This window comes from Hyperolius riggenbachi, chromosome 2 (genome assembly GCF_040937935.1).
Source record: "Hyperolius riggenbachi isolate aHypRig1 chromosome 2, aHypRig1.pri, whole genome shotgun sequence".
In the NCBI taxonomy this organism is placed as follows: domain Eukaryota; kingdom Metazoa; phylum Chordata; class Amphibia; order Anura; family Hyperoliidae; genus Hyperolius; species Hyperolius riggenbachi.
The window spans coordinates 534,574,308-534,597,265 of NC_090647.1; the positions used below are offsets into that span (position 1 = coordinate 534,574,308).

General features: G+C 45.0%; 2 protein-coding genes across 4 annotated transcripts in view; one reads left to right on the forward strand and one right to left on the reverse strand.

Annotated features, from left to right (window-relative positions):
- The window catches only part of CMSS1 (cms1 ribosomal small subunit homolog), a 426,354-nt gene that overhangs the window by 370,062 nt on the left and 33,334 nt on the right, over window positions 1–22,958 (reverse strand). The window lies entirely within an intron of this gene.
- FILIP1L (filamin A interacting protein 1 like) overlaps window positions 1–22,958 on the forward strand; it is a 381,420-nt gene that overhangs the window by 341,209 nt on the left and 17,253 nt on the right. For 2 of the 3 annotated variants that reach the window (XM_068270686.1, XM_068270687.1), the window contains exon 5: window positions 7,302–10,050. In XM_068270686.1, coding sequence (XP_068126787.1) covers window positions 7,302–10,050 — 2,749 coding nt within the window. Of the gene's footprint in view, window positions 1–7,301; window positions 10,051–22,958 lie in introns of those variants that run through there. The other variant, XR_011026546.1, reaches the window with a different exon arrangement.

The window sequence follows — 22,958 nt, forward strand, 5'->3', positions numbered from 1 at the left end:
TGGAGGCAACCATATTTATTTCCTATTAAAGTGGACCTGAACTCTTGCATGGGACACAAGGGAAACAGAAAGAAATGCACTTTGGCCTGGGGCACACCAGAGGAGTTTTTCTGAGCGTTTTGAGTTTTTAAATCTGCTGCTAATGTTATCCTATGTGTCTATGCACACTGGAGCAATGAGGTTTTGTAAAAAAAAAACCATAGCATTACATTGGGAAGAGCTTTTGAAACCTCTAAAACCTCTTCCCAATGTAATGCTATGGGGTTTTTTACAAAACCTCATTGCTCCAGTGTGCACAGACACATAGGATAACATTAGCAGCAGATTTAAAAACTCAAAACGCTCAGAAAAACTCCTCTGGTGTGCACCAGGCCTTTGTTGGTTTTTAGACAGAAGAGCCTATCCAATTCCCCCAAAATCTGTGACTAAAAAGTGTAATTTGAGGTCTCAGCTGTGTCAGCACAGAAATTCGACAGTGCTTGGCAGCCACGGCTAATTTGTAAACACAGGATGTTAACTCTTTGTCTGCTTCCATGAAAGCAGGAAGTAGACACACTGCAGATTTATTGCAAGAGTTCTGTAAGCAAAGAAGTGTTTTTTTTTCCTTTAAAGGTTATTATGCTGTTGCTTTTCTTTCAGAGCAAAGAGGAAGTTCTGAGTTCAGGTCCGCTTTAAACAATACCAGTTGCCTGTCATTCTGCTGATCTACTGTATTGGCTGCTATGGTGTCTGATTCGCACACCTGAAGCAAGCATGCGGCTTATCCAGTCAGACTTCAGTCAGGTGATCTGCATGCTTGTTCAGGGTCTATGGCTAAAAGTAGTAAGGCTCACACACGTCCAACCAGGTGCGCAACCAACTCCATGACACGACTGATAGCACAAGTAGTATATTCCGCGCAACAATCAACTGAATGACCAACTCATTTGCATACTACACGCGCAAACGGAATGACAGTCTGCACGAAATGGCCGCATTCAAAACAACTACAAGTCGTTCAAACTTAAAGAATTATTTTGTAAAGAATAAAGGTAATGCAGAGTATCCCCATGAGTAGATGGACTAGCCCAAAACCAGTCCGATCTGTCAGATTTTTACTGTATAGCCTACTGTGACATGAATCATGTGTGCAAAGAGTCAATTTACAACTGAGGCAGTAGTAGAAACAGTTTTAAAGACCATTTTTAAAGCAGTCCATTAGCGTTACTGTACATTGTATATAATCAGTATAAGCAGCTTATATTGTTGTATATACAAGTTGCATGGCTGTACTTAAAGGACAACTGCAGTGAGAAGAATATGGAGGCTGCCATATTTATTTCCTATTAAACAATACTAGTTTCCCAGTAGCCCCACTGATCTATTTGGCTGCAGTAGTGTTTGAATAACACCTGAAACAAGCATCCAGCTAACCTTATCAGATTCGACAATGTCATTAACACCAGATATGCTGCATGCTTGTTCAGGGTCTATCGCTAAAATTATTAGAGGCAGAGGGTCAGCAGGGCTGCCAGGCAACTGGTATTGGTTAAAAGGAAATAAATATGGCAGCCTCCATATCCCTCTCATTACAGTTGTCCAGTAAATGGGGTAAAATAAACAAACACGTTGTATCCAGTGCAGGAGACTTGGGTGCAGCCGGCACCACCATAGACCGTAATAGGAATTACGGCCATAGCGGCACACAGTGAGTAACTTCGGTGCCGTCAGAAGACGGAGCTGAAGTTACTTTTGAAACACTGTAATTCGGCCTCCAGCAATAGCTGGCAGCCGAATTTCATAATTCCCCACCATCCATGTGGACCTGGAGGGGGAATAGTAATTACCGCCGCCACGACGTAGCCATATATGGGCTTTATCATGCACCCAAGTCTCCCGGTGGCGATTTCATACATACTCAACAGAAAGAAAGAAAGCTTGCTGCTTTACTGAACAAGACCCCGGTTTTAAGACATTTTAAAGGGAACCTAAACTGAGAGGGATATGGATGTTTCCTTTTAACCACTTCAGCCTACAGCTTCGAAAATCTTATGCATCCAAGCAATGTTCACCTCCCATTCATTCGCTAATAACTTTATCGCTACTTATCAAAATTAATTGATCTATATCTCGTTTTTTCCGCCACTAATTAGGCTTTCTTTAGGTAGTACATTTTGCTAAGAGCCACTTTACTGTAAATACATTTTAACAGGAAGATTAAGATAGAAATGGAAAAAAAAACATTATTTCTCAGTTTTTGGCCATTATAGTTTAAAATTAATACATGCTACAGTAATTAAAACCCATGCATTTTATGTGCCCATTTGTCCCGCTTATTACACCATTTAAATTACGTCCCTATCACAATTTATGGCGCCGATATTTTATTTAGAAATAAAGGTGCATTTTTTCAATTTGCGTCCATCACTATTTACAAGCTTATAATTTTAAAAAATGTAATAAGATACTCTCTTGACATGTATATTTAAAAAGTTCAGACCCTTAGGTGACTATTTATGTAGTTTTTTTTTTTTTAATTGTAATTTTTTTTATTATTTTTTTTAATACAAAAATGTATTTGGGTAATTTTAGTTTGGGAGGTAAATAGCCAATTTTAGATGTAATATAATGTATTTTTTATTCAATACAGGTATGTGGGTGCAGTTTACTATTTGGCCACAAGATGGCCACATTCAAAAAGTTCCTAGATGCGAACGATGTCTCATCTAGGAACTAAAATGAAGAGAAGTTGTTTCCTGGGGGCAGAAATACCACGCTCTCTGATGAGAAAGCGTCGGTATTTCTGCCGGGGACTTGGATCGGTGAATGGGAATTATATTCCCATTCACTGATCGGGGGGGCAGCGGGGGCGCGCGCCCGATCGCGCGCACCACACGGCTGCAGCACCACTGCCTATCTGGACGGATATATGCGTCCAGATATGGCGAAGTGGTTAAACAATACCAGTTGCTTGGCAGTCCTGCTGATCTCTTTAGCTGCATTAGTGGCTGAATCACAAACCTGAAACAAGCATGCAGCTAATCCAGTCTGACTTCAGTCAGAGCACCTGATCTGCATGCTTGTTCAGGGGCTGTGGCTGAAAGTATTAGAGACACAGGATCAGCAGGAGAGTCAGGCAACTGGTATTATTTTAAAAGGAAAAATCCATAACCTTCTCAGTTTAGGTTCCCTTTAAACATATATAAACTATCTGTTTAAGCACCTTTTACTGTGGCGAAATAATACATTTCCTAGTTTTACTGCCAGATTAGCTCCATTCCATAAGGCAAGTGGTTCTTCTCAGGAACACGTATTGAATCGTTCGGTTCAGTGATATACTTTTGGCTCGCTTCCATGTGTTAGTTTGTGCCAATCTTGGAGTCATGAGAATAATTCCTGTAAGTCCGGAATGTCAGGCTATAGGAAGGGTATAACATTATTTGTGTGTATGAGATCATGCTGTGAGGGGAATCTATCACTAAGGATACCAGATGTACAAGAACCAGCCAGAGCTAGTCCTCTGTGGAACGCATTACTGCTTCTCCCCCCATTGGCGTTACTGGTCGCTGAGCTTCTAGCAGGGGTAGGGTTGGCAATCCATAGGCCTCTGGTCAGCAGGATTACAATTCTCAACCAGCTAATGAATCATCAGGACCCGCAGAAAGTACTCTCTGTGTGGCAGATGTGTGGAAGCGATGGGGCCTGTAATGTGCACTTTCACGCTGCGCAACCCAATCCAACACACTAACATATAATAAAGAGGCCCTGAAGTAGGGTTGTAAAACTGAAAGCGATGGGTTAAAGTGTACCTGTCGAGCATAAAATCTAAAATCAATTATTTATTTTTATCTGCTAAACAAGTAATAAGGATGCTAACCAGGCAATCCAAAAGTTAAAATCACTATTACTTTTCTTGTTGATAAATTATCATTCCCCAGTTCACCTGACTCTTATTTGGTACACAGAAAATTTGGTACACAAAAAGAGAAGTTGCGGGGCATGCTGGGTTGTCTTTTTTTGCTTTTCTACTTCCCCTCAGACTTAACTAATGCAGCCTGATTGGCTGAAGCCTCTTTCCCCCCGTTTTCCCCTCCCACACCTCTGTTCCTCTCTGATTGGCCAAAATTTCTCAGGCTGAAACAATGCACTTTCTACAGTGAAGGGCAGGCAAATCAGGCAGAGGAGACTAAGGGCAGATATTACATCACAACTGGCTTCAAAATAGCCACAGTAAATATGGAAACTGTCTAGAATAGGATTCTCTACTTTTCCTTTATAAAATTCACAGGAATCATAACGTGGACAGTGCAATACATATGTAAGTAGAGCAAGTATTTATCTACTTATATATTTGGGGTTTTTTCCTGAGATAGTATGGCTGACCGCTCCTCTTTAAGCAGTTAGGGTTTGGCATCAGATGGAGGGGTAAGACATTTGGTGGGGCCTTAAGGGTTTGGCATTAGGTGGTGGAAGTGGTTAAGCATTAGGTGTGATGGTTAGGGTTTGGCAATAGGTGGGATGGTTAGGGTTTGGCAATAGGTGGTGTGGTTAGGGTTTGGCACTGCATAGTAAAGTATCAGCTGACTAAATTACCAAAATTTTACTACTAACGGAAGCATCGGGCACCCAACTCATGGGTCGCTGCCACAATACATACTCAGTAAACATGATCCCCCTCCCAGAATTCTGAGGGCTGACTACTTCAATTTGGTTTTAGGTGGAGTTTTTGCTCGCTTTGGGGTTGATTCATTAAGGGCCTGAGCCCACTAATGCAGTTGTGCGCAGTTGTGTCCGCTTTTCAGCAACACATCAATGTTACAGATACTGAAAAGCGGACAGAAGCAGACACAACTGCGTTAGTGGGCTCAGGCCCTAATAAAAATACAGCGTGAGTAAACTCCTGTTACTCACGCTATTTAACTTTGCACACCTTAATGCAGGCTACGCGCACTATTGGCAGCATAGTGTGCATCATTACCTATAGTCAGAGGAGCGCTTGCTATGCGCAGCATATCAGGCACTTAGCCAATAGCAGACACTCTATTTATCCCGCCCTGGACCCCTTCGGGTCCAGTAACTTAAAAGGAAGTGATCCCTGCACTTTGATTGGCCCAATAAGCTGCCTGTCATGGTTACTGTGCTAATTACCAGTAATGGGGGGCCCAAGTGGTGATTTGGGCGTCAGATTGGCTACTACATCATAGTTAATAGTTGTGTAGACCACAGTTCCCCAACCCTGTCCTCAAGGGGCACCAACAGTGCATGTTTTGCAGAAAACCTCAAACATACATCGCTGAGGTAATTAGTGTAGATTAACTACCTGTGGGGATTTCCACAAAACATGCTCTGTTGGTGGGCCTTGAGGACAAGTTTGGGGAACACTGGTGTAGATGATCGTCTAGTACGTCTACAACAACTTTTGGTCGGTCGATAGCTTTAGTCAACTACCGGGGAGGGGCTCGGACTTATGGAGTTTAGGGCTAGGTGGGGGGTTGTTAGGTCAGGGGGAGAAATTAAAGTTAGGCACTTACAGGGGGGGTTAGTATAAGGCATTAGAAAGCAGGATTCCTTTTTAGGCACTTATCACCCACCCAACTCATGCCGTAAACACGATCCCCCTCCCAGAATTCCCAGTGGGCTGACTACTTCAGTTTGGTTTTAGGCGGAGTCCTTTCTCACTTTACTTTTACCCAGGCAGAGGGGGTCGGCTACTGGCTGATTTTAACTGGCCTAGAATCACTACACGTAAAAGTTATGTTTTCCTGTGCAAGCGCTGTAAACGCCTGATTAATGAGAAGGGATTTGTTTTTTTATGCAGTCTCTTTACCTTGTGAAATGTACCATGTATTTGTCCAATCTAATGATCCTTGGGATCATAGAATGGTTCCTATTCATAATGTACGCACGCATTTCCTTAGGAATCAATATCGCATAGGCCATTTAAACACTTGGAGCTAAAGCTGTTTGACATAATGGAGCCCATTTTTGCACACAGCCAATTAACTTACTGAGAAAGAGTAACATCACAGATGTATGTATGATGGGTATAATGGACTGGAAGCAGTTTATATCTTTAAAGAGGAACTTTAACCCAGGACTGAACTTCATCCCAATCAGTATCTGAAACCCTTTCCCCACAAGAAATCTTTAACGTTTTTTCAATAGATCATCAGGGGGGGGTCTGCATAGCTTATATTGTGGTGAAGCCCCTCCCACATTGTGATGTCAGGACCATTCCCAACTGCCAAGTAAGCAATATCTCCCCTTAGTGCATAGAACTCTCAGTAGCAAACATTCCGTACAGATCATCTGGCAGAACTAAAGAGGTCACCACCAGTGATACATTTCAGAATGTAATTCAGGGAGAGGAAAGATTTTTACAATAGGCAAACGCTGACTAAATTATCTATAAATGAATATTGTAAACAATAAGCTATTTTGAACCTCATAAACCTTAAAAGAAAGCCAGGCTCACAGATATTACAGTATTAAAAGATAGCGATTATATAGTAATAGCCGATGGTGCCCCTGCTAGCTTAACCTGTTAACATCCACAAACGAGTTATCTCACTGTAAGACAACACCCTGCTTTAGTCTTCAGCTAGCAGAACTCCTTGTGCTGTAAATTCTTGGATTGCTTTGATCTCTCTCTGTTAGCAGAAAACATAGAAACTGAAAGCAGAAGTCCTCTGTTATGGTCTCACACTGCCCCCTAGTGACAAATGGCCATAAATACACATTAGATCAGTACTAATTAGAAGCTAGTAAATCTAACAAAGAAGAAATACAAAAAAAGTGCCAAAATGAATTGGCCTGGAGCACTTGCAAGCCTCTAAATAGATTGGCTGCTAAAGGGTTAAAGCAATACTGAAGCATACTCACCTATGTAGAGGGAAGGCTCTGGATCCCATAGAGCCATCCCAGTCCTCGCTCTCCACCGATGTCCCCCGTTGAAATTCCACACTTTCGAGATTCCTTGGAAGGTGTCGGACTCGCATCCCCAAATGCTTCTAAAGACGAGGGAATTCGTACTGTGCATGCATGAGTACGGACTGGCTTGTGTGCAATACAGATCCGCTTGTCTTTAGAAGTACTTTCATTTTATTAACCTTTGTTTAGAAATGCCTTTCCACTTACACATTTGATACAAAAACGCACACAAGTCAAAAAACACAAAAGCAAAAAATAAAAAAGGAATGCTTAAAAAATACCTAACAGTACTTGTTTAGAGTCCTTTTTTTCATATTTTGTACTTGCTTTTTAGTATTTTACAAAATGTTTTTGAGAAAACTTACAATTTTTCTTTTTTTTTGCTTTATTAGGTTAAAAAAGCTGATTGAACAAGAAACAAGTTACCAAACTAAAAAAGAAAAAGAGAACCACAAGAAAATAACCAAACTTAGAGATGAGCTCACAAAGTTGAAATCATTCGCAATAATTGTGGTCGATGAGCAACAGAGGTTAACGGAACAGCTACAGACTCAGAGTGCCAAGATCCAAGAGCTGACATTAACCGCCCAGCAAGCCCAGGAGAAGCTTGTCATTGTGGAAGTGAAGGCAGAAGAGGAGGAACAAAAAGCAAACAGACTTGAAATAGAACTCCAGACTCAGGAAACCAAGTTCTTTCAGGAGCACGAATCCACTATGGCCAAACTAACAAGCGAAGAGACTCAGAACCGCCAACTCAGATTAAAACTGGCCGCGCTTAGCAGACAAATCGATGAGCTTGAGGAAACGAACAAGACTTTACGTAAAGCCGAGGATGAACTCCACGACCTAAAGGAGAAGATGAATAAGGGCGATTGTGGAAACTCCAGCCTCATGGCAGAAGTGGAGGAGCTAAGGAAACGCCTGCTTGAGATGGAAGGTAAAGACGAAGAGCTCATAAAAATGGAACAACAGTGTAAAGACCTCAATAAAAAATTAGAGAAAGAAGCATCGCAAAGCAAAAACTTAAAAGTTGAAGTCGACAAGCTCAGCAGAAGGATTAGTGAACTTGAAAAATTGGAAGACGCTTTCAACAAAAGTAAGCAAGAATGCCAATCCATTAAAAGTGCCCTGGATAAAGAACGATCACAAAGCAAGCAACTGTGCAATGAACTAGAAAGTTTAAAAGTTCGAATACGGGAGCTTGAAGCCATTGAATTAAGGCTTGAGAAAACCGAAAACGTTCTCAAAGAGGATCTGACTAAACTGAAAACTCTGACTGTGATGCTTGTGGAGGAAAGGAAAACTCTCACCGAAAAGATCCGACAAACTGAAGAAACCCTTAAGTCCACAAACTCGCAACTGCAACAGGAGCAGAACAACGTGACCTCAACTACAGAAAAACTGATAGAGGAGAGCAAAAAATCTCTGAAGTCCAAGACGGAGTTACAGGAAAAGATGCAAAGTATCACAAAAGAAAACGAAGAGCTGAAGAGCAAGCTAAGAACGGAGGTAGAAAAAGGAAATGATCTCACGTCCAAAGTGGCCATGCTCAAGAAGAAGTTGCAGTCACTTGAATTAATTGAAAAGGAATTCCTGAAAAACAAAATGAAGCCGGATCATAAGCAGTCGGAAACAGTGCATCAGGAAAACAATAAAATCCGAGAACTTACTCAAGAGGTTGAAAGGTTAAAACACACCCTTAAGCAGATGAAAGCCATGGAGGATGACCTCATGAAAACTGAGGATCAGTTTGAATCCCTGGAGAAAAGGTATTATAACGAGCAGCAGAAGGCAAAAATGTTTTCTGAAGAGCTTGAAGTCATAAAAATGGAACTAGCAAACTATAAACTCGCTGAGAAATCGGGATCCGTACAAGAAAAAATTCTGTTGGCAAAACTAAAGGAAGAGGAGGCCAAATCTGGCCACCTTTCCAGAGAAGTTACAGCCTTGAAGGAAAAGATCCACGACTACATGAAAACAGAGGACTCGCTTTGCCGGTTGAAGGGTGATCATTCTGTTCTTCAGCGCAAACTTACTCAGCAGGAAAATAGGAACAAAGAGCTCACCAATGAAATGGAAAATCTGTCCAAGGAACTTGAAAGGTATCGTCGTTTTAGCAAAAGTCTACGGCCCAGCCTCAACGGAAGGAGGATTTCAGACTTCCAAGTGTTTTCAAAGGAGGTGCAGACAGATCCAATATACAACGAACCCCCTGATTACAAAAGTCTGGTTCCCTTAGAAAGGGCCGTCATCAATGGACAGTTGTATCAAGAAAGTGATAATGAGGATGATGACACAAATGAGGAGGACTCCCCTGTGGCTTTCAAATGCCATACTATTAACGGCAATGCTTTAAATAATAATAACAGAAAAGTAAGGTCACCATGGACGAAATCTAACCAACAGCAGGGCCAAAACGGGAAAGTACACTTGAAACAAAATGGAAATTACATCCAACCAGGAGACATGGTCCTTACGCATACGCCTGGGCAACCCTTACATATCAAAGTCACACCAGACCATGGACAAAACACCGCCACTCTTGAAATAACGAGTCCTACTGCAGAAAAACAACACTCCTTTACAAGCACTGCTGTGATACCGAGCTACGGCACTCCAAAACAAAGGATAACGATCATCCAAAATGGCTCTTTGGGGCCTGTGAAGTCAAGAGTAATAGATGGATATGTCTCGCCAGATCAGGTGGTGTCTCCTCTTACAATGACTTCTTTTGTAAGGCCTAGATCTCCTGACTCATGTGGTTCCATAACCCCAGACAGAACAATGTCCCCAATTCAGGTGCTGGCCTTGACCAGTGCTTCAAGTTCTCCGGACCGCGTGCTTTCACCAGAGCCCATGGAAATCGGGGGGACTCACGCCGTGTTCCGGGTTTCACCTGACAAACAAGCTGGTTGGCAGTTCCAGAGATCCAACAGTTCTAGCTCAACTTCAAGTGTCATAACTACTGAGGACAATAAAATCCATATTCATTTAGGAACTGCGACTAGTCCCATCACTCCAGTGCCAGAGAAAAGACATTCACTGACTAACGGGATTCCAGGCAAACCCTCCAATAAAATCACCAACAGTATTACTATAACCCCAACTGCTACACCACTGTCACGGCTATCACAATATACAGTAAGTAACCACCATACCTGATTTATCCCGAAAACCCACTCCCGATCCAACCCCTTCTACCAAACCACACAAGTTTTGCACCAATATACTGATTCTGAACACTGTCTTTTATGGAGAGCCTGTGCATGACCTGCAGACAGCACGGAGCCAATGTGTGTTTTTATGGATTTTTATTTTATCTGGGTGCGCATACACTTTGTATGCTATTTTTTTTTTCAATTTACACTATCTGTATGGAGTACATATTTAGTGTGCACATGTATTACCTTAATGTATTATTTTTCCACAATTCAAATTTGTCATTCTGGTAAACCTTGCTTTGAGAAACCCTTTTTTGTGTTTTTGTTCATATTCGTTATGTTTTTTTTTATTTTTATTCCTCCTTCCGGTATGTGTGTGGTTGAAAATACTCTAGGGGCCATTTCCACCGTCTCGCATGCGATTTGAGTAAGGTTGCAGACATTTGTGAAAATTCACATCAGAACGGATTACCAGAAAAAACAACCGTATTCAATGAAAAATACTCAATTGAAATTACGTTGGTTTCAGTACTAATGTGAATTTGCACCCAGTGGAAATGGATCCTAAGGACAGAGTTAAAGGAGTACTGTAGGGGGGGTCGGGGGAAAAAAAGAGTTGAACTTACCCGGGGCTTCTAATGGTCCCCCAAAGACATCCTGTGCCCGCGCAGCCACTCACCGATGCTCCACTCCCCGCCTCCGATCACTTCTGGAATTTCTGACTTTAAAGATGGAAAACCACTGCACCTGCATTGCCCTGTCCTCGCTCCCGCCGCCAGGAGTGTATTGCTCAGGCTCTGTACGGCGCAGTGGTTTTCCGACTATAAAGTCTGAAATTCCAAAAGTGAACCGGAGGTAGGGACTGGAGCATCGGTGAGTGGCTGCGCAGGCGCAGGATGTCTGCGCGGGACAATTAGAAGCCCCAGGTAAGTTCAACTCTCTTTCCCACTACAGTAGTCCTTTAAAGAGGTAGCTATAAGGTCTATGCAAAAAAAATTGCAGTAGCTCTCTGTCTGAATGTATATGATAAGTACCTGAACAAAAGTGGACTTCAAACAAAAACTGACTCTAATGTCTACCTTTCAATAATGCAATACATGTCATTGTTGGCTCAGAGGTGTGGGGGGTCCAAGGGGGGACATACGACCCCAGGTGCAGCACTGTCAGAAGGTGCATGAGAGGTGGCTTGATGGCTGCCCGAAGTGTCCACGCTTCTCTCCCTCCCTGCGCAACAGGAAAGAACTCAACTGTCCAGCTCCAACGTTCCAGTGACAGATTACGTCATCTCTCCTCTGCAGCGCGGCTAACTCCTTGATAACAGCCGCGGCCAGCTCCTTGGTTACAGCATGGCGCCGCTGTTACCAAGGAGAGGACACGGATGGATGCAGTGCAGAGAAGAGATAACGTCATCGTTGGATTGTTGGAACGTTCTGCTTCTGCTCACACTCTGAAAAGGGGGGGGGGGGTGGAAGGGATTGATGGGGGAACATACGGGGGGGGGGGGGCACATCTAGCTATCTATAGGGGGGGGGGAAAGGGGAGCACTTCTGACTACCTGTGGGGGGAGGGGCACATCAGACTATCTAAATGGGAAAAGGGGTGCACATCTGGCTACGTATTCTGCCATCTTCTGCAGCATTCGTATATTTGGCTCCACCCCATGACTACGCCGAGAATAACCAGAGGGGGCACAAAATCTCCGTTTGTCTCCAGCGCTGAAAACCCCAGCAACGCCTCTGCTGTTGACTTTAGTTTTTACATACTGGCATATCACATTGTTCCTGGCTAGGACCTATTCCTCCATTAGCGTGTACTGAAGTTCTCTAGTTCTGTATTGAAGATCTGCGCAGGGATGATAGGGGGTGCAGGAGCATAATTTAGAAGTTGAGCGAGTGGAGAAGCATTTCAAGCAGGGATCAGTACACACTGCTGTCAGTTTACTTTCATTATAGGCAAAAAGTATCAGCTTACAAGGTAGACTCTTCATACTGGGGGTGCCATACCAGCATCTTAAAATGTGGGAAGAAAAAAAAAGGAAGTGTATTGCATCCCAATGTTTTGTTCCTCTCTTTTTTTTTTAACAAATCATTTTTGTTTCTCGCTTACTGTGCTTTATAAAACATACAATCACATAAACATTACAAGGCATTTTTCAAAAAGTGCAAGATGAAATCTCACTAATATTATAAATGCAAAAGTTTGGCTGTTTGGATGCTCGTTAATCGCACAACAATGGCTGAACAGATTTGAATGGAATTTGGCACACACATAGTACATTACCTGGAATAACATAGGATACTTTTTATCTCCATAACCAAAAAGTGGGCAGAGAAAATTTTCAAATGTCACTGGGAAATGTAAACTGCAGCCATTCTTACACTATAATTGTAGGGTTCTCAATCTTTGCACAGTTGGTCACTGGGTGACTGGGATTAATATTCAGAAAAGCGGGTGGATATATTCAGAAAAGCCAATCAAAATGCACCTGTTGATTTTCAAGGGGAATATTTAATTGCTGCCATTCTTGCACTGTTAATGGCACAAGCCTCAAACCTGGTACAGTTAGTCATTGGGTGACTGGGGTTCAAATTCAGAAAAGGGGGTGGAGCCAAAAACATTTCAATGCAAATTAATGATGCCAAAGACCACAAAGCTCACAAACTTGGTTATTGAGTAATTGTGTGTTAGGGTTAGAAAAAGTTGGCGCAGCCAACCCCAGCAAAATGCAGCCAACCCCAGCAAAATGGACGGAGACAAATACAAATTTCACTGGGAAAATGTAAACTGCAGCCATTCTTACATTATTAATTGTAGGGTTCTCAAACTTTGCACAGTTGCTTACTGGGTGACTGTGATTAATATTCATAAATGTTGGTTGAGCCTACAAAAGCCAATCAAAATTCACCTATTTTCAAGGGGAATATTTAATTGCTGCCATTTTTACACTGTTAATGGCACAAGCCTCTGGTCACTGGGTGTCCGGGGTTCAAATTCAGAAAAGGGGGTGGAGCCACAAACAGCCAATCAGATTTTTTTCATTTCAATGCAAATTATTGATGCCAAAGACCGCAAAGCTCACAAACTTGGTCATTGAGTGTTTGTGTGTTAGGGTTAGAAAAAGTGGGCGCAGCAAACAACAGCCAAATACATACCTGGGCAGCACCGGGTCATAAGCTAGTGCTGAATAAATAGAACAGATATTAACTTCAGAGAGAGGATCCAGCTCATGTATTATTAAGAGTAGGGAACACTGTTGGCCATCCCATAATTATTAAGTGGTATTGGTGAGTGACCTTATGGTTGCAGATACGTATAATGCTCAGTCACATGAACTGAAAAGGCAGGTAGTTCCGAGTGTGATAGGAGGCGACATCTGCTCCTCGAAGAATGTAGAGATACAAGGATTCACTTTAAAGCGGACCTGAACTCAGACCTTCCTCTCTGCTCTAAAAGATAAGTAACAACATAATAACCCTTAAAGAAAACATTTCTTTGTTACAGCTGATCCAAATCCTGCAATAAATCTGCAGGGCTTTTACTTCCTGCTTTCATGGAAGCAGACATAGGGTTAACATCCTGTGCTTTTCAATGAGCTTATCTGTCTTATATCCCATGGCAGTCAGGTGACACAGGGGAGAGATCAAATTACAACTCTTGATTAGACACAAGTGAGGGGGAATTAAACAGACTAAACTCTCCAATTACAGTGCACAACCTTGGCCGGGAGCACTCTGTGCATGACGTCATCGTGACGTCATGGGCAGAGCTCTCCTGGCAGCGGTCGCGCGCTGAGGGACGAGCGCAAGTCGGGCCAGCGCATGTGCAGTGAAGCCCAACTCCGGCAAACCGGAAGCCATAAGAGGCTGCCGGGGGTAAGAAAGTAGGGGCGGGGGGGGGGGGCAGAGGAGAAGGGAGGGAGCGGTCCCCATACATGCCTGCCCCCCCCCCCCCCCCCCCCCCCCGTTTTTCTATATGGCTTCAGCACTGGTATCCTTTAACAATTTGAATGCTGTTCTGCTACATTTTTTGTGGTAGTAGGTTTAAGGCTGTAACTAATCTTTTAGATAAAATAAAAAATGTTGAGTTTCATACTACTTTAAAAAGCTACTCAAATCATTGAGGGCTCGTTTCCACTATCGCGAATCTGCATGCGTCCAACGCATGCAGATTCGCACATGTAATGCAAGTGGATGGGCCTGTTTCCACTGTAGCGTTGTTGAGGTGCGTTTTTTTCAGCGGTAAAAAAACGCACAAAAGAGCCAACGAATTCGCCTGCGAGTGGAATGCATGCGAATCGCCGCTAATGTATTTAATAGGAAATTCGCATGCGGCTATGGTATGCGAATTTTCATGCGAATTCGCATGCGAATTCGCATAGGTACCAATGTAATTCAAACAGGCAGTGACATGGTTAATTTCGCATATACCCTCACCTATGCGAATTCGCATGCGAATTCGCGGCAAAAAACGCGCAAAAATTCGCATCCGCATGCTAATTCATGGAATTTCAACAGCGGTGGAATCCAGGCGATTCTGCACCGCAATAGTGGAAACGAGCCCTTATGGTTAAAGAAAACCTGTAATGACAAAAAGTCCCCCTGGGGGGTACTCACCTCGGTAGGAGGAAGCCTCGGGATCCTATTGAGGCTTCCCCCGTCCTCCTGTGTCCCATGGCGGTCTCGCTCTGGCCCTCCGAATGACGGGGATGTAAATATTTACTTTCCCGGCTCCAACGCAGGCGCAGTATCGGCTCTGAGCTCGGAGATAGGTGGAAATAGCCAATCGCTGTCGGACCGCTCTGCTGCACAGGCGCAAGTATCCTGGGCCTGCGTAGTAGAGCGGACCCGACAGAGATCGGCTATTTCCTCCCATCTCCGTGCTGAGAGCCACAACAGCGCCCCCGCTGGAGCCAGGGAAGGTAAATTATGCGAGCCTTGTCAGGTTTGTAGAGCGTGGATTGCAGGACACTTCGGGGGAGCCAGCGCTGGATTGTCTGCAGCTACAGGGATGGGGAAGCCTCATTGGGACCCTGAGGCTTCCCCCTACCGAGATGAGTACACCCCAGGGAAACTTTTTTTTGTTACAGGTTCTCTTTAACATTCTGATTAACATTTCTAATTACGCCCCATGTAAACATACCTGCATGCCATCTCTAATATGTACAGGTAAAGCTGATATTCTGTGCTATGCTGACAGTAAACTAGCTGCCACATGTGCTTATTCCAGCTTGGAATTTGAAATTCTAAAATGTTCCCTCTCCTGTTTCTGCCCATAAACGGTTCCTCTGCACTCCTTATCGTCCCTGTGCAGTACAAATGACGGAGCTCAGGCTGGCATCATTCTTGTTTTAAAATCTAAAAAATGGGTGTCCCATGCAAATATTTTATAACAGTCCTACAATCAGTAATGAAAGGCAGTGTTCTCCCCAGGACCTATTAAGTGGGCGGGCCGCCCGGCTGTTTTGAAACCCCGCCCGGGTGCTCCAAGGCCCGCCTGCATCACATGCTTATGTGCGCTGCCGTCTGCTCGCATAGAGCGGGTCTCCCTCTGAATTGCAATCCCTAGTTCCGGCTGCGCTGCTCTCCTGGCGCCTGTAGAGTTGTCATATCTTAAGAGCAGCGGCAGCCTCCTTGAAGTAGTAGCGCTTGTCCACAGCACCCTGTCCTGCCGCTCTGCTGGAACGTTGTGACCCACTTCCTCAGCCCGCTGATGCCTGGCTTCTGATTGCAGTACGGCTTTACGCTGAGTATCTTCACAGCCATGATCGGCTGCGAGGAGTATACACGTGCTGCAGGCAGCCCAGGGGAGCCACTGGCCAGGCCACTGTACGGACGGGAGGGTGGGTGAGAGTACTGGGGGGGACCGGAGGATGTGCTCCCTAGTTCCGGCTGCGCTGCATCATATAGTGCATTACTGCACATCACTTCTCTCCCATATCCCTGCGGCAGCGATCTGAAGATCGGACAGAACTCTACAGGCAGGAAGCGCAACCGGAACTAGGGAGCACATCCTCCGGTCCCCTTCAGTACACCCACCCTCCCGTCCGTACAGTGGCCTGGCCAGTGGCTCCCCTGGGCTGCCTGCAGCACGTGTATACTCCTCGCAGCCGATCATGGCTGTGAAGATACTCAGCGTAAAGCCGTACTGCAATCAGAAGCCGGGCATCAGCGGGCTGAGGAAGTGGGTCACAACGTTCCAGCAGAGCGGCAGGACAGGTTGCTGTGGACAAGCGCTACTACTTCAAGGAGGCCATTCAGCTCATCCTCGCGGCTGCCAATGGGGTGAGCAGGGGGAGGGGGTGACATTGGGAAATGTTAAGGCATAGCTCCCACCTGTTCCTCTTTGGGAGCCCTGTCCCCCCTGTCCCTCTCTCCTCATTTGTCCCTCTTTCTATGTAAATATATCTATCTATCTATCTATCTATCTATCTATCTATCTCGACTAAAAATGTGTTTGACTGTAAATTTTATTCCCATCCTTTAAATTGATAATGTTAAAATGGTAAAATGTTACTATGAAACATGAGGAACATGAAGGAAAATGAACCAGGATAAAAAGACCAAGGGTGGTTTGAATTATAAAACAACGTATTTTTCTTATGAAATCTTTTTGGTATGCATGAATAGGGTTGTGATGGGGGTGTGGCAGGGGCATGGCTTAAGTGTCCCTCTTCCTCATCTCAAAAAGTTGGGAGGTATGGTTAAGGGGAGGAAGCAGTGTTAAAGTGCAAGCATACTGGATCAGGGCAGAGGGGTACCCTATACTGCAGGGTGTAAGAATCATAGAATGGTTGTGTATTTATAAATAGAATGGTTGTAGTAATGCTGCAATGTATGTGCTGTAAGAAGGGTGATGGGATGTGATCACTAATAAGCTGTAGGTCGGTGCAATCATGTGGAGTGTGGCGGGTGATGTAAGGGAGCATACTGAAGTGCAGTAATATGTGGAATGTGTGATAGTGGTACAGTATTGCATGAAATGTGTCTGAGAGTGCAATAACCTATGTTATAAGGTAATAGTATTGTTTGAGTTGTCTATTGGGAGATAGGTGGAGCTGCAGTAAAGTATTAGGTGAGAGTAATGGGGGTGAAGGGACGCATGGTGATAGGGAGTGCAGTAATGCATGGGACGTGATAGGGGGTGCAGGGATGAATGTGATGTGATAGGGGGTGCAGAAATGCATGGGCCATAATAGGGGTTGCAGAGGACGTGATAGGAGGTACAGGGATGTCCTATGCTGTAAGCAGAGTTGCCGGCCCTGCTTTCCCCTGTTTGCAACCCACCCGGCTACTTTTTCATGCCACCCGGCTGGAAAAAAATTCTGGGGAGAACACTGGAAAGGATATTGCCGATGACAGTATAGTTGCTGGAAGGAACCATCAATGACACAATGGCCCGATCCTATTCACTATTTCTCCTAAGAGAAAATTCTTCATCTTCTGTTTTAAAGGATACCAGAGGTGACATGTGACATGATGAGATAGACATGGGTATGTACAGTGCCTAGCACACAAATAACTATGCTGTGTTCCTTTTTTTTTCTTTCTCTGCCTGAAAGAGTTAAATATCAGGTATGCAAGTGGCTGACTCAGTCCTGACTCAGACAGGAAGTGACTACAGTGTGACCCTCACTGATAAGAAATTCCAACTATAAAACACTTTTCTAGCAGACAAGTGGCTTCTGAGAGCAGGAAAGAGATAAAAAGGGGAATTTCTTATCAGTGAGGTCACACTGTAGTCACTTCCTGTCTGAGTCAGGATGGAGTCAGCCACTTACATACCTGATATTTAACTCTTTCAGGCAGAGAAAGAAAAAAAGGAACACAGCATAGTTATTTGTGTGCTAGGCACTGTACATACCCATGTCTATCTCATCATGTCACTTCGGGTATCCTTTAAGTGTACCTGTAAGAAAAAAAAAGTGCCCATGGGGGGGGGGGGGGGGGGGTATATGCCTTGGGAGAGGGAAGCCTCTGGATCCTAAAGAGACTTCCCCCTATCCACTGCAGTATAGGGGATCCAGCGCTGGGACACCCAGCTCAAAGGCGGCCAGTAATACGCACACCGCCCCCAGGAGAACTTTTTTCCTTACAGGTTTTTTGTAAAATAATTTTTAAGCGCTCTAAAATTGCAAAAGTGCCAAAAAGTAGATGAAAAGGTACTTTCAAAATTATTCTGAGTATCTTCTTTCTTGCTGGTGGTTTAAGAATGTTTTTTACAATGGGAAAATATTACCTAGGAGAAAACGTAGGAGAAAAAGTCAACTGGACGGGGCCCAGAGTGTTTGAGAAAATGTTTTACCTGCAAGATGGCAGATTGCTAGGCATCATATCCACACCCCACATTAAGAAGGTAAGTCCATTGAGGGGCTCTTGGCGGTTTGCCTTTGAGGAAGCCCATGCTGTTGCTCCAGAGGCAGTTGGGTGTAATGCGGTTCTGGGCTGTTCCCCTTCTACTATGGTTTCTGAGGGAGTGGACCAGGGTGCAAATGTCAGGCTAGGGTAGTGATCTGCCAACTTGGCTTAAGGAACTACAAGTCCCACAATGCATTTGCCTTTATGAATCATGACTGTGGCTGTCAGACTCCTGCAATGCATTGTGGGGCTTGTAGTTCCTTAACAGCTGGAGAGCCAAGTTTGCAGATGACTGGGCTAGGGAGCTGCTGAACAGAGCCAGGTTACAGGGAGCTCAAGGCAGGCTCTGGGGATGGTCCATGAGATGCAAATCATTTTGAGTTGATGCAGCATTATGCAGATTTTGCATGCAAATTTATGCAGCTTGAACATGAACCAATCACATCCTACTGAGGTAAAATTCCATTGGTTTATTTTCAAGACTCCATAAATTTACATGCAAAATTTGCATAAATCCTGCATCAACTCAAAATTATTTGCATTTCATTGACCATCCCAAGTTGGCACATCTGCACACCGCAATAAGCCAGCCAAGTCACAGACACAAAACATTTATATTGCGCTTTTCTCCAGGGGGACTCAAAGCACCAGAGCTGCAGCCAGTAGGGTGCGCTCTATAGGCAGTAGCAGTGTTAGGGAGAATTGACCAAAACCGCAATTCATACATGAATTATGTCATGTGTGTCGGCGACAGCGAAGCGACAAAAAAAAAAAAACGGATCCCCGATTCATCTTCCACAATCGGATACCACGAGAACAAGCGACGGGAGCAAACGAGACTTCAAATGATCATGGTAATAAGTGCAGGAGTCTATGGGGATCTGAACAATAGTCCGCGATGAGTCCCGTTGTGATGGTCGCAATCGCGGCACATCGGTAAACATCATTTAACTGACTTTAATTAAATGATATTACACAATATGGTAATCAATAATTAGTCAAAGAAAAATTGCCACAAAAAAATCACATCGTGGGTAGGGTACCTTTAGATTATATTGTCCTAGCATGATCTAGATTGGGTGCGCCCATTTCTGTTTTTGTTCACAAGCTGAACATAAATTGAAACTGAACTCAAAATTCCTCTCTGCTCTAAAAGATAAGCAACAGCATAATAACCTTTAAAAAATTATTTTGTTCCACAAATCTTGCAATATAGCCACAGTGTGTCTACTTTCCGCTTTCATGGAAGCAAACAAAGGGTTAACATCCAATGTTTACAAATTAGCTGCTCTGCTGTGGCAGACGAGATTCCTGAGATGACACAGCTGAGAGATCAAATTACAGATGAGCAGGAATTAGACAGGCTAAACTCTTTAAATACATACAGGGTGGATTTCTCTAGGTCTTCCTTCGGTCCTGTGCAAGATATCAGGTCCACTTTAACATCCCACCCCCCTTCGTTTTGTGTCATTAAACTATATTATATTGTATTTTGTGCTGCATTTTTTTCACGGAGAAGGTATTTCCACACACAGATATGAATGTAGTTCTGTTCAGCACAGAGAATGCCCCGGCCTACTGTACAAAATCACTAACATTCCACTGAAGAGAAAAAAAAGTATCTCAAGTCATTATGTTAAAAATCCATTTTTTTTCTTCCTTTTTTACAAATATGGAAAAATCTCCTCAGCCCAGCGGGCCCCGTTGAATTTACATCAATTAAGCCAACTTGAGAGGGAAATCTGGGACTTATTTATGTAATTGAAGCAGATGATGCAATTGAATGGGTGCCTAAGTGGAATAACCTCATCATGCAGACATCTGTGCTATGGCTGAGGTATTAACACAGCGTTCCTATTAAAGGATATTTATCTTTCTAACGAGGAATGAAACTGCCTCGCACTTTCCATGCAACTTCCAACTAATGACGGCAGAGCTACCGAGACTCGTCCAGCCTTCCTTCCTGCCGCCGGTGTCAGGAGAAAGCACAGCCAGAAGGCAGAGCTACCGAGACTCGTCCAGCCTTCCTTCCTGCCGCCGGTGTCAGGAGAAAGCACAGCCAGAAGGCAGAGCTACCGAGACTCGTCCAGCCTTCCTTCCTGCCGCCGGTGTCAGGAGAAAGCACCGCCAGAAGGCAGCTGGGTGTCAGGGAGGGGTCAGCATTAGGAGGAAGGTTAGGGCTGGGCATCAGGAAGGGGTCAGCATTAGGAGGAAGGTTAGGGCTGGGCATCAGGAAGAGGTTAGCATTAGGAGGAAGGTTAGGGCTGGGCATCAGGAAGAGGTTAGCATTAGGAGGAAGGTTAGGGCTGGGCATCAGGAAGGGGTCAGCATTAGGAGGAAGGCTAGGGCTAGGCATCAGGAAGGGGTTAGCATTAGGAGGAAGGTTAGAGCTGGGTGTCAGGGAGGGGTCAGCATTAGGAGGAAGGTTAGGGCTGGGCATCAGGAAGGGGTCAGCATTAGGAGGAAGGTTAGGGCTGGGCATCAGGAAGAGGTTAGCATTAGGAGGAAGGTTAGGGCTAGGTATCAGAAAGGGGTCAGCATTAGGAGGAAGGTAGGGCTGGGCATCAGGAAGGGGTCAGCATTAGGAGGAAGGTTAGGGCTGGGCATCAGGAAGAGGTTAGCATTAGGAGAAAGGTTAGGGCTAGGTATCAGGAAGGGGTCAGCATTAGGAGGAAGGTAGGGCTGGGCATCAGGAAGGGGTAAGCATTAGGAGGAAGGTTAGGGCTGGGCATCAGGAAGGGGTTAGCATTAGGAGGAAGGTTAGGGCTGGGCATCAGGAAGGGGTCAGCATTAGGAGGAAGGTTAGGGCTGGGCATCAGGAAGAGGTTAGCATTAGGAGGAAGGTTAGGGCTAGGTATCAGGAAGGAGTCAGCATTAGGAGGAAGGTTAGGGCTGGGCATCAGGAAGGGGTCAGCATTAGGAGGAAGGTTAGGGCTGGGCATCAGTAAGGGGTCAGCATTAGGAGGAAGGTTAGGGCTAGGCATCAGGAAGGGGTCAGCATTAGGAGGTAGGTTAGAGCTGGGTGTCAGGGAGGGGTCAGCATTAGGAGGAAGGTTAGGGCTGGGCATCAGGAAGGGGTCAGCATTAGGAGGAAGGTTAGGGCTGGGCATCAGGAAGGGGTTAGCATTAGGAGGAAGGTTAGGGCTGGGCATCAGGAAGGGGTCAGCATTAGGAGGAAGGTTAGGGCTGGGCATCAGGAAGAGGTTAGCATTAGGAGGAAGGTTAGGGCTAGGTATCAGGAAGGGGTCAGCATTAGGAGGAAGGTTAGGGCTGGGCATCAGGAAGGGGTCAGCATTAGGAGGAAGGTTAGGGCTGGGCATCAGGAAGGGGTTAGCATTAGGAGGAAGGTTAGGGCTGGGCATCAGTAAGGGGTCAGCATTAGGAGGAAGGTTAGGGCTAGGCATCAGGAAGGGGTCAGCATTAGGAGGTAGGTTAGAGCTGGGTGTCAGGGAGGGGTTAGCATTAGGAGGAAGGTTAGAGCTGGGTGTCAGGGAGGGGTCAGCATTAGGAGGAAGGTTAGGGCTGGGCATCAGGAAGAGGTTAGCATTAGGAGGAAGGTTAGGGCTGGGCATCAGGAAGAGGTTAGCATTAGGAGGAAGGTTAGGGCTGGGCATCAGGAAGAGGTTAGCATTAGGAGGAAGGTTAGGGCTAGGTATCAGAAAGGGGTCAGCATTAGGAGGAAGGTAGGGCTGGGCATCAGGAAGGGGTCAGCATTAGGAGGTAGGTTAGGGCTGGGCATCAGGAAGGGGTCAGCATTAGGAGGAAGGTTAGGGCTGGGCATCAGGAAGGGGTCAGCATTAGGAGGTAGGTTAGGGCTGGGCATCAGGAAGGGGTCAGCATTAGGAGGAATGTAGGGCTGGGCATCAGGAAGGGGTCAGCATTAGGAGGAAGGTTAGGGCTGGGCATCAGGAAGAGGTTAGCATTAGGAGGAAGGTTAGGGCTGGGCATCAGTAAGGGGTCAGCATTAGGAGGAAGGTTAGGGCTAGGCATCAGGAAGGGGTCAGCATTAGGAGGAAGGTTAGAGCTGGGTGTCAGGGAGGGGTCAGCATTAGGAGGAAGGTTAGGGCTGGGCATCAGGAAGGGGTCAGCATTAGGAGGAAGGTTAGGGCTAGGCATCAGGAAGGGGTTAGCATTAGGAGGAAGGATAGGGTTAGGCATCAGGAAGGGGTTAACTTTAGGGGATAGGTTAGGATAAGGCATTGAGAAAGGAGGCTAAGGCTAGGCATCATTATGGGTATCTGCTATGGATAGTCTTACAACCAGCTAACAATAGTAAAGAATTACTAAAATACCATCACATTGCTTAATGCAGCACCAGAACCAATGTGTACCCCCCTACAGTGGGTCGCCTCTACCTGCATTATGATCAGAGCCGGATTTCTGGAAAGGCCCCCCAAGACCCGGGTCTTGGGCGGCAGTTGGCCAAGGGGCGGCAGGACATGGAAGAGTGATTGCTGCATATGGAAAAATTGAAATTGAAATAGTGGTTGCCAATAAGGAGCAACGCATGGAAATAGGGCGCTGCTGCCCAAGA